A 12,476-nucleotide genomic window follows, 5' to 3' on the forward strand; every position below is an offset into this window, starting at 1 on the left:
TGGGGGGTGATTTCTTGCTTTCTGTGTCTCTGTCTCTCTCTGTCTGTCTGGCGAGTGCACGCGCCCTATAGCGAAAACCTCTCAAAAAAATAAATAAATAATATACTCATATTTTGATTTTCTGCTTCTTTCTTTCTTTCTTTCTTTCTTTCTTTCTTTCTTTCTTTTTTCTTTCTTTTTGGTCGGGGGAGAGGTTTTTGCTATATGGCACGTGTGCTCGCCAGAAAGACAGAGACAGACAGAGAGACAGAAAGTAAGAAATCACCCCCCAGGGGGGATGGCCACGCCACAATCCCTTCTCCTCCATTCCCTTCTTGGGATCTTGGGCAGGCACATCCATGCGCTAGTGTGAGATTACGCCACCGGGTCCAGGACTTGAACTGTGGTCAACTACATGGGAGTCCAGAGACATAACCATTATACCAACTGCTGGTCTCAGCTGCTTATTTCTTCTTAATCTAACTTTATCTTTTAGTATAGTAAGTGACAGGGAAAAGATCAACTCAAACAGTATTATGGAAAAATGATATAAATTTGCATTTCAAACATCATCATTAGTGATGAATTTAAATCAGATTACCCTCTCAGGTTAAGAGACCAAAGAAAACGGAAAGCATTTGAGAATGGTTTTCATATAATCTGCTTATGGACTGAGGTTCTTTAGCTCATTAGACAATTCGCTGCTGTAGAATGCTGCACTGCCTTATGGGATTAATGAGGCTTTGCTGACATTGCCTTAGCTAGGCCACGCATCTGTCAGGTCATCGTATAAACCTCAGGACATCCTCTTACTAATTCCAATAACAGTTACCACTCCAGAAAGGAAGGGAATCCAATGAAAGAAAGATAAAAAAGATTAAAAAGAAACAGAAGGCGGAGCCAGCAGGCAGTGTGGCTGTTAGGGGTGCTGGAACTCCTACATGGTCGACTGTGGTTCAAGTCTCAGATCTGGTGACTTGCTTTCTCACTATCTTCTCTCTTTGTCTCTCTCTGGTCAAATAAAAAATAATAACAAATAAAGTTAAACAAAATAATTCTTCATAAAAACTTAAAAAAAAAAAATAGAAAGCACCAAAGTCTGTAGTACACAAATTACCGGATTCGAGTCAGAGTGTTCCGGAGTCCGACGACATAGAATAAAATGTTGGCGTCGGTGTTGCTGTAGATGCTATTGATAGCAGCCATGGCAGCTCCCATCCTTCCCGCCGCGGCACAGATCACCACGGGGATCTCCTCTTCCGGTTCTTCAGGAGTCTCAGCGTCATCATCTGGAAACATCAAAATCAGGGACTTGGAACATGAAGGAATTTCACAGAACAGCCCATTTAACCATCTTCCACACTCCTAAGCGAAGACAGCACAGTGCAGGGAGTCTGCTGGTGGTCCGCCAATATCCAGTCTCTCCTTCCCTGAGGAAGGAACTTAGGGGGCAGTAGGTGGTGTGGTTAGGGCAGCTGGATCACACAGAATCTACTGTGCAGTTCCAGCCTTAGACCTGGCAGCTTAAGAATCATGCCCAGGGACCAGCAGTTGGCATAATGGCTATGTTGCTGGATTCCCACGTAGTTGACCGCGATTCAAGTCCTGGACCCGGTGGCTTAAACTCACGCCAGGCACATGTGCGTGTGTGCCCAAGATCCCAAGAGGAGAATGGAGGAGAAGGGATTGCTGCATGGTCATCCCTCCTGGAGGGTGATTTCTCACTTTCTGTCTCTCTGTCTCTTTTTCTGGCGCACACACGTGCCCTATAAATAAATAGAATTGAAAAAAAAATCATGCCCAGCACATACAGGGACGCCCAAAATCCCTAGAGGAGAATGGAGGAGAAGGGATTGGCAAGGCCATCCCCACCTAAGAGGGGACTTTTCCTCTCTCTGAACTTTGGAATTTTAGTTGGAACACAGCCAACCTCTCCCACTATTTTCCCAGCTTCCTTTGCAGTTCTATATGGTCAAGACCAATCAGATGTTAGTGGAAGTAGTGTGTGCAGCTATTTGGTGTGCTTTTCAAAGGACCACCTACCCTGCTTTACCTCTTCCCCTTCCCATTGGCTGGAATGTTGATATGATGGTAGGAGTTAGAGCAGCCACCTTAGACCTCAAGATGGAAACTTCCTATTGAGAACACCAAAACCATAAAACAGAAGGACTCTTGCTCTGGACGATTATGAAACCGACCTAGTAGACTTTCACTTGAGAGAAAAAAAATAAACTTTTGTTTAAGTCACTAATATTTTGGAGCTCTCTTATAGGAGCTAATCAGATAGCCTGATATACATAGCTGAACTGAAAATCATAGGAAAAACTGAAAAGCCTCATTTGTTCGACAGTCCTCAGCTCTTCCATGAATTGGAGTATGTACATTCCTGATACGGCTATAAAATCAGATTTTGTTTCCCCTGAACACTATAGTCGAACTTCTCAAGCACTGACAGCAAAGAGGTAAATGAAGGAGCATGACAAATATACAAGATGAATAATGGATGATTCTTCTGAGCACCAGTTGTGACATAAAACATCAATGCCACAATATCAGTCTGGTACCACAATTCTACCTCTCAGTGTAAAAAGTAATAATTACCAGTGTATACACTATCCCCTACTAAATGTTCATCTTTTTTTTTTTTTTTTAAGCTTTTGCCATAGAGCATGCGTGCTCACAGACAGAGACAGAGAAAGAGAGGGAAAGTGAGAAATTAACCTCCAGAGGGAGGGCCTCACCACAATTCCTTCTCCTCCATTCTCCTCTAGGGATTTTGGGCATGCACACACTTATGCCCGGTGTGACTTTCAAGCCATCAGGTCTGGGACTTGAACTACGCTGTCTGCCATGTGGAATCCAGTGCCTTAACCACCATGCTCCCTGCTGGCCCGCCCATCTGATTTTAAAAGCTCTCTCTCTCTCTCTCTTTATAGATGCCTTTTTGCAAAAACCTCTGTCACTCAGGCACTCAAGATAGTTCTAGGTGATATTTTAATCAAACAGCATTTATTGCAACTGACCAGCAGGTACTATGCTCTACGTACTTTAAGAAACATTGAAGAGCCTCTCCTTCTCGCTGCATCTTTTCTATCAGCTTACAACTGATCTGAAATTTCCACCACGAGGATAATTTTGTTTCTATGACATATTTATTTACATGAGAGACTGCTCATAATACAAGGGGTTGTTATAAAAAACTTCATGAAAGCATGTAATATGAAAAGACTATAGGGACCAGCAGTTAGCGTAATGGCTATGTCGCTGGAATCCCACGTAGTTGACTGTGGTTTGAGTCCCAGACCCGGTGGCTTAAACTCACGCCGGGCATGTGTGCATGCGTGCCCAAGATCCTGAGAAGAGAATGGAGGAGAAGGGATTGCGGCGTGGCCATCCCCCCGGGAGGTGATTTCTCGCTTTCTGTCTCTCTGTCTCTCTCTGTCTGTCTGGCGAGTGCACGCACCCTATAGCAAAAAGCTCTCAAAAAAAAAAAAAAAAAGACTATACACGGACTTCAAAGATTTGTGCACCTAAACAAACTTGTACTTAATTTCATTTTTTCACAAACTTTTTGAAGTCCTCTTGTATATTGATAAGGGAGGAAAGAATACAAAATCCTCTCTAGTATTTGACTCCAATTTCATTCGTATTTACAAAAGGGCATATATATATACATATATATATATAGTTATAGTATTTTAAGTGATCTTCATTTTGTGTGTTTCTTTTTCTTTTTTAAAAATTTGCCACAGAGGGGACCTGCAGTTGGTGTAATGGCTATGTCACTAGACTCCCATGTTGTAGACTGCGGTTCGAGTCCCAGACCCAGTGGCTTAAACTCACGCTGGGCACATGTGCATGTGTGCCCAAGATCCTGAGAGGAGAAGGGAGAAGAAGGGATTGTGGCATGGCCATCCCCCTCAGGGGAGTGGTTTCTCACTTTCTGTCTCTCTGTCTCTGTCTTTCTTGTGAGTGCATGTGCCCTAAGCAAAAATCTCTCCAGAATTTTTTTTTTTTTGCCACAGCATTCTGGCGCTCTCCAGAGAAAGCAAAGGTCATGCCACAATCCCATCTCCTCCATCTCTTCTTCCTGTCAGGATTTTGGGCACGTACACACATGCACCCAACATGCTTCTCAAGCCACTGTCTCTGGGACTTGAACCATGCAGTTGGTCATATGAGACCCATCCATCCCAACCACCATGACAAACAAAAAAATTTTTTAAAGACTTTTTAATTTAATTTAATTTATTATTGTTATTATTTTAATTTGACCAGAGAGAAACAAGAGAGAAAGGCAAAGTGAGAAAGCAAGCCTCCAGGTCCAGGATTTGAACTGTGATCAGCCACGTGGGAGTCTAGCACCTTAACCACTATGCCATCTGCCAGTCTCTCAAATTAAATTTTTTAATTAAAAAATAACCAGAAATAAATGCCAGCTTTGGGGATCAGCAGGTGGCACGGTGATTGAGGGCACTGGACTCTCACATAGTTGACCATGGTTCGAGTCCCAGACCTGGTGGTTTGCTTTCTCACTTTCCCTCTCTCTTTCACTCTGTCCCTCTCTGATCAAATTAAAATAAATAAAATAAATAAAATAAAATAAGTGCATTAATAGTATTTTCTAATTTTTGTGGGTGCTTACTTTGTGTGTGTGTTAGGGTCATAAAGGAGTTGTGCTACCATATTATGCAAATCACTGCCAGGGAGGAAAACAGGACTCTCAGTGCAGCTGGAAGAGGACATGAGGACAACAAAGGATCGTTTTCTGAGTTGGGAGTTATAAGGCGTCTTGTGCATTGATGGGGAGAAAGAGGGCAATTTTCATAAGCAAAATCATTGAGTAGCCCCAAAGGGATGGGATGTAGAGCCACCCATTGAAAAATGTGGTTCAAGAACAGAGAGCATCGGGAACCAGCAGTTAGCGTAATGGCTATGTTGCTGGACTCCCACGTAGTCGACCGTGTTTCGAGTCCCGGACCTGGTGGCTTAAAACTCACGCCGGTGCGTGTGTGGGCATGCCCAAGATCCCGAGAGGAGAATGGAGGAGAAGGGATTGCGGAGTGACCATCCCCCCTGGGGGGTGATTTCTCGCTTTCTGTCTCTATGTCTCTCTCTGTCTGGTGAGCGCATGCGCCCTATAGCGAAAACCTCTCCAAAAAAAAAAAAAAAGCAGAGAGCATCGGCATCATCTGGGAGCATCTCAGAAACGCAAATCCTCAGGTCCATCCCAAACGTGATGAAAACGTCTCTGGTGGGGCCCCATAGTTTTTGAGCCAGTCCTCCACGTGACCCGTACACAATGCTGAAGCCTGAATAGCACTGGTTACTCCAGAGCACAGCTGCAAAGTTGGCCTTGGGCGGATGTCCTACACGTAGGTGATATTTTACACACGGTCCCTAGGAGCTGACCAAGGCACTGCTCTCTGACCCTAGCTATGGAATGGACTGAAAGGAACATGTCCAACCACGTTCCCGTAGCCTATCTCAGTGGAATCCATGTTGCTTACCTGCTTCATTCTTGGGCACAGTCTCCTTATGAACTTTCTTATACAGAATCACACAAAGGGTCACGATCAGAAGGAACAGCAATACCTGGTTAACTGAAATAAAAACGGGAACATGTTAAAGTTTTTCTAATCGGGCCAGCAAGTGGCACAGTAGTTAAGGTGCTGGACTCTCACATGGCTGACCACAGTTCGAATCCCGAACCTGGTGGCTTAAAAATCATGCCAGGTGTGTGTGTGCATGCATGTCCAAAACCCCAAGAGAGGAATGGAGGAGAAAGAATTGCTGTGTGGCCATTCTCTTCTGCAGGGATGTGTGATTTCTCACTTTCCCTCTCACTGTCTCTCTCTGGCGACTGCACATGCTCTATGGCAAAAACCTAAAAAAAAAATTAAGATTTTCCTATTAACCTGGACTCGTGGGAAAGTTCAGACTGGCAGTGTGAGCAGATGCCTTCCATGGCACTGGAGGCACGGTGGGCCTTTCGTTAAGCAGACAGCACATGGAGGCTGGAGTTAACCTGGGACGCTGTTGTGTACGGATACCCAGAGGTCGTGAGGAAGGTCCAGGGCCAATCCCAGGCAGCCCGATGGCAGAAGCTGCAACGGAGTCACTCATTCCATGATGCTGCCTATGGAGCCCGTCCCCGCGCATCAGCGATAGTTTTCAAATACTGGCCAACACTCACATAACACTCCCCGTGAGCCAGGGCCCATTATGAGCATCGTACATGTTCTCAGTTGTTACAGAACAAATTGCTTCTCAGTGAATTCAGCTACTAGTTCTCAGGAGTCTAAAGATTTGAAATGGCTCTTTAAGAATCAAAATACAGAGTGGGTCTAGTCTTGTGGCCTGGTGTTAAAGCAGCCAGACCCCACATGGCTGGCTGTGCGGTTTAAGTCCCGGACACGGCGACTTGAGGAACGTGCCAGGCTCGTGGGTGTGCATGCCCAAACTCCTGAAAGGAGGGAGAGACAGAGGAGAAGGGTTTGCTGTGTGACCATTCCCCAAGGGGGTGGGGAGGCTTTCTCCTTCCCTTTCTGTCTCTCTCTGGGGAATACATATGCCCTCTGGAAAAACTGTAAAAAAGAATAAGAATACAAGACAATCCTACCATGTGGATAACAGTGACGCAGGTTACTAGGTTTCCCTCTAAATTTCTCAAACGGCTGAATTTAAAATCAGGGCAAATCCAGGTTTCGATGTGTCTTAAAATTTGAGGTGACCCTTTCAGAATGAGAATAAAAATAACTGCCAGGTGACGGAGCAGTGGTAATGCAACTAGGCCCACATGGGAAAGCCCCCCGATGGTGTCCCAGGACCTCCTTACTCAGGCCAGTAGGTATGTGTGACTGGGAGCCAGGCTGCCTGAGGCTGGGGAGACTTCATGGCATGAAGACCCTGTTGGGGGTCTCTATTGCTCACTGAAGAAACAAATAAATTAATATATATATATAATTATTAAGACTAAATTAGACATGAACATAAATATTTATTTAGAATAAGAAAGTATATGATATTTGTAAGTTTCTTTTAAAAAGAATTTTTAAATTTAACTTTGTTTATTTATTATTATTATTATTTTTGATTTGACCAGAGAGAGTCAGAGAGAGAAGGGGAAGCAAGAAAGCAAGCCACCAGGTTTAGGACTTGAACTGTGGTTGCCCATGTGGGAGTTCAGCGCCTCTAACCACCACACCACCTGCTGGCCCCAGATATCTGTAAACTTTATAAAACTGTATGGCCTTTCTCATGCTAAATCTATTTCTTTCCTCTCTCTCTCTCTCTCTCTTTTTTAAATTAATTTTCTTTTTTTTTTTTTTGGAGAGGTTTTTGCTATAAAGCGCGTGCGCTCGCCAGACAGACAGAGAAAGACAGACAGACAGAAAGTGAGAAATCACCCCCCAGGGGGGATGGCCACATCGCAATCCCTTCTCCTCCTTTCTCCTCTTGGGATCTTGGGCACGCATGCACACACGCCTGGTGTGAGTTTTAAGCCACCGGGTCCGGGCCCCGAACCGTGATTGACTACATGGGAGTCCAGTGACATAGCCATTACACTCACTGTTGGTCCCTCTTTTTTTTTTTTTTTTTGAAGAGAGATTTTTTTTGCTATAGGGCACATGCACTCACCAGAGAGACAGAGACAGAAAGTGAGAAACCACCCTCCCAGGGGATGGTCATGCCACAGTCCCTTCTCCTCCATTCTCTCAGGATTTGGGGCATCCACACAGATGCATCTGGCATGAGTTTTTAAGCTGCTGGATCCGGGACTCAAACCACAATAAACTATATGGGAGTCCAGGGACATAACCATTGCACCATCTCCTGGTTCCCCAATAAATCCATTTCTGACCAAATGACTTAACGACTTTCTGTAGAAATGATCTTGAAATGATGATGCTAGAGTTTCCTGTAGGAAAACTACTTATGAAAGTCAAACATTTTTTTTAAATCCAAAATATCTATTTTTGATCATTATTTTCAAAAGTTGCAATGTTACCTTTTCGTAACAGAGCCATGTGTGCTCACGTGGATAAGAATGGTGACCTGTGAATTAAAGAATAAGATTTTGTTTAGCAGAGAACCAACTCAGAAGTCATCAACAAGCGTTAAGGACTACGATGTCTTTGAAAATCCAGTAAGTCATGAAGTATACAATCATTCTTTACTGTTCGGAGTCTAGAATTTCTGGAAACAAATATTTCTTCAAAACTAACTCTGCCTGGACACAATTGACAAAAGACCTCCAGGAGCTAATCTTTTATCTTCAGGGATTTGTTTGTTTGTCTGTTTGTTTTTGTTTTTAATATTTTTGCCACAAGGTATAGGTGCTCCTTAGCAAGAAAGAAGGAAAAGTGAGAATCAACCCCTAGTGGAGGATGGCCATGCTCCAATCCCTTCTCCTCCTTCTCCTCTTGGGATTTTGGGCACGCACATGTGCCCAGTATGATTTTTAAGCCACTGGGTCTAGGACTTGAACTGCGGTTAACCATGTGGAAGTCCAGTGCCTTAGCCACCATGTTCCTTGCTGACTCCTATCTTCAGGGTTTTTTTTTTCCTTTGAGAGGTTTTTGTTGTAGGGCACAAGCCCTAAAAGACAGAGAGACAGAGAGACAGAAAGCGAGAAATCATCCCCCAGGAGGGATGGCCATGCCACTATCCTTTCTCCTCCATTCTCCTCTCAGGATCTTGGGCACGCATGTACGTGGACCCGGCGTGAGTTTAAGCCACTGGGTCCAGGACTTGAACCACGGTAGACTACATGGGAGTGCAGTGACATAGCCATTACGCCAACTGCTGATTGCTGGTCCCTTCAGGTGTTTTTTATACCTTCTCCAAAAAAGAGCCGGTCAGCCTCTGGATGGGCAGAGGAGGTGGCACTAACTGGAAGAGGATCATACGAGAAGCTTGGCTGGTCTAAGACGGAACCCTGCGTCTGTCCTGCTTTCACTTCATTCCTTTCCTAAGGAAGCTTTTACACCTTCAGGAATCCCCTGTGGAGAGGCACACTTCACATTTAATTCAATCCTTCCTTCCTTCCTTCATTAGTACTCACTGAGATTCTAATCAATTATAAGCCTGGCACTGGGCTATATACGGAGGTCGCACCATAAGGAAGACAGCCCGGTCCTCCTATCCTCATGGCACTTTCAGAGACTTTCTGAGTGCACCAGACATGCATGAGCCCATGGTCGGGGCTGGGGGCAGCTGGGGTGGACTGTGGCAGGAGGACCCTGTTGGGGATGCCGTCTCTGTCTCTATCTCTTTCTTTGTGTGTCTCTTGCTCATGGAAGAAATAAACTTTTGAAGAAGAAGAAAGGTTTTGTAAGGTTCTATGGAGGGGCTGTCACTCACCCATGAGAACTTCTTTCCCCATGGCGGATGGGCCCAGGGACTTTTCAAGAACTGGGTTGTACAATACTCAGTCCACAACCCTCCACCATCTTCTGCACTTCCTAGTCCGCACCTCATGTCCACAGTCCACAGTGCTCCTCCCCCAGATCTAGAGACACGTATCTCTGTGTCTGAGGACAATGTGGGGGAAGGCGCCATGCCCCCACTTCCGACAGGCAGACAGGGGAGAGATGTAGCTGAGGCAGGAAGTCCCAAGGGTGCTGGACCTGAGGGTGTAGGTCAGCAAGAATTCGTGGGGATTCTGGACAGGACGTTGGATGGAGGGGGATGAGACCAAAGCGAGCCAATTTCATAGGAATCTGCAAATCTGTGGCAGACGGCAAGGATCATAACCTTTCGAGTCATGAATTTCTTGGTAGTCTGAGAAGGAAGCAGGAGCACCTCCATCTTTGAACTTTGTTATACTTGCTTCCTCCTTTTCCCAGAGTAAATAGAGTAATAGTCTTACTGTCTTTGCTAACTAGCCCGAAACCAATGTAACTACCAATGCCCAGACCCCTGCCCGGAGCCATGGGAACATTAAACAAAGTCTGGAGAGTGCCCTTAGAAGTTACTAACCTGCTTGATTCAGCTTCTGTGACTGCTTTCATAGGGGAACCCCACTCCGTTTCCTCCTCACCTTCTCCTCAGTTCCCACTGTAATCACCATCTCAACCCAGAATTGATCGTGACCTTTGTCTTTATAAGCACCCTTCTCCTTTCCCTTGGGGCTGCGGGGTTTTGAGAGACATGAGTCTCCCCGTATGCTGCCGGCTTAATAAACTCTCATAAGTCTGGCTATGTCTGGATGGCCTCTTATTTCTCGCTGAGTAGACTATAACAATAAAAACCATAACCCCCCTCCTAGAATATTTTTGAAAGCTATAAAAATATAGATTGTATTACAGAGAGAGCTAATTACAAAATTGGTCATTGTTGTTTGTATTGTCAGAGGGCACAGGTGCTTGCCACAGACGGAATAGAGAGAGGAAGGGAGCACCCCCAATCCCTTTTCTGCCATTCTGCTGCCCTGTTGGGATTTTGAGTTCACAAGCACATTTGCCCAGTGTGCTTTTCAAGCCACAGGGTCTGTGATTTGACTCAGTTAGTCATGTAGGCTTTGTTTCCCTTAACCACTACTCTCATGCCCCAATTACAAAATAATATATAATATATAAAAAAGAAATCCACTAGAATATTGGTGGGAGGCAGCTTCATGATACAGCTGATATGTGAGGGGAGTCTTCAAAAAGTTTATTGAAAATGTGTCATAAAAAACCCATGTATGCCCTGTAGCAAAAACCTCTCAAAAAAAAAGAAAGAAAGACCCAAGTATGGAGTTTAACTTTTTTTTTTTTTTGAGAGGTTTTTGCTATAGGGCACGTGTGCTCGCCAGACAGAGAGAGACAGAGAGACAGAAAGCAAGAAATCACCCCCCAGAGGGGATGGCCACACTGCAATCCCTTCTCCTCCATTCTCCACTCGGGATCTTGGGCATGCATGCACAAGCACCCGGCGTGAGTTTAAGCCACTGAGTCCAGGACTCGAACCACGGTCGACTACGTGGGAGTCCAGCGACATAGCCATTACGCTAATTGCTGGTCCCGAGTTCAACTTTTTTTTTTTGAGACTTTTTTTTTTTTTTTTTTTGCTATACGGCACTCAGACTCTCCAGAGACAGAGAGACAGAAAGCAAGAAATCAGTCTCCAGGGACCACGGCCACACCACAATCCCTTCTCCGTTTTCTTCTCAGGACTGTGAGCATGCTCGCACATGCACCCGGAGTGAGTTTCAAGCTGCTGGGTCCGAGACTCAAACCACAATTGACCACATGGGAATCCAGCGCCTTGGCCACTATGCCACTTGCTAGCTCTACATTTCATTGTTTTTCGCACTAAAATAAACTTGTACTTTAACTTCATTTTCCAATGAACTTTTTGAAATTCCCCCACATGTTTCTTTATTAAGTAACAAGCAGGTACACTAATTAGCCTAATTTTTTTTCTTTTTTTTTTTTGGAGAGGTTTTTGCTATAGGGCACGTGCGCTCGCCAGACAGACAGAGAGAGACAGAGAGATAGAAAGCGAGAAATCACCCCCCAGAGGGGATGGCCACGACGCAATCCCTTCTCCTCCATTCTCCTCTCGGGATCTTGGGCACGCATGCACACGCGCCCAGTGTGAGTTTAAGCCACTGGGTCCGGGACGCGAACTGCGGTTGACTACGTGGGAGTCCAGCGACATAGACATTAAGCTAACTGCTGGTCCCGTAATTAGTGTAATTTGAAGTGAGTTCTCCAAAGTGTCTTTCTCTTTGTCTCTCTCCAGTGAGCAGACACACCCTATGGCAAACCACCCCTCTCCTCCCAAAAAATGCCCACCGTCCTTGCAACCTCGTATAGCCTAGTATTAAAAGATCCTCTGCCTCTATACCAAAGAGTACGGAAAATAAAGGGAGAGGAAGGACACAGCACAGCGGGAGACTTTTCAATGTTCTTCTAAGACTTAGAGTGAACATATTTAATAACTAATATGGCCTCGGGCACTGATCGATTCAAATGGAGACCAGCTATGAGTGGTTAGATCAGATCCCTTGCTGTGTTCTGGCCAATAACCAGCAGCTTTGGCACCTGCAGAATGTTAAATCATGTAAGTGTATTGTGCATTATCTGTTTAAACAAGTAAGCAGAACAAGCATGTGGCATGGGGTTTAAAGCAACTGGATCCCACAGGGCTGACTGCTTCATTGAGAATCGGGCCAGTAGCTTGAAAAACACACCAGGTGGGGCCAGCAGGTGGCATGGCAGTTAAGGCAGGACTCCCACATGGCCAATCAGGGTTTAAGTCCCTGACCTGGCAGCTTGCTTTCTCACTTTCCCTCTCTTTCTCTCTCTGTCTCTCTCCGATGAACACATGTACCCTATAGCAGATTTTTAAAAAAAAATAATAATCATCATAAAATAAATAAATAATTCTTTAAAAATTAAAATTAAAAGAAAAAGGTGCATGTGTGTGCATGCTCAAAATCTCCATAGGAGGGAGAAAGAGAGAAGGGATTGCGATGTGACCATCTCCCATGGGCAGGTGCATTC

At 44.9% G+C, this 12,476-nt stretch overlaps 1 protein-coding gene across 2 annotated transcripts in view; it reads right to left on the reverse strand.

The window, feature by feature from the left end:
- The window catches only part of GLT8D2 (glycosyltransferase 8 domain containing 2), a 40,531-nt gene that overhangs the window by 17,614 nt on the left and 10,441 nt on the right, over positions 1–12,476 (reverse strand). For both annotated transcript variants that reach the window (XM_006141417.3, XM_006141416.3), the window contains 3 exons: positions 7,991–8,037; positions 5,490–5,582; positions 1,097–1,268 (listed from right to left, as the gene is read on the reverse strand). In XM_006141417.3, the coding sequence (XP_006141479.1) occupies positions 1,097–1,268; positions 5,490–5,582; positions 7,991–8,009 (284 nt within the window). In that variant the 5' untranslated portion in view covers positions 8,010–8,037. The remainder of the gene's footprint in view (positions 1–1,096; positions 1,269–5,489; positions 5,583–7,990; positions 8,038–12,476) is intronic.

Source organism: Tupaia chinensis, unplaced genomic scaffold (genome assembly GCF_000334495.1).
Source record: "Tupaia chinensis unplaced genomic scaffold, TupChi_1.0 Scaffold000054_1, whole genome shotgun sequence".
In the NCBI taxonomy this organism is placed as follows: Eukaryota; Metazoa; Chordata; class Mammalia; order Scandentia; family Tupaiidae; genus Tupaia; species Tupaia belangeri.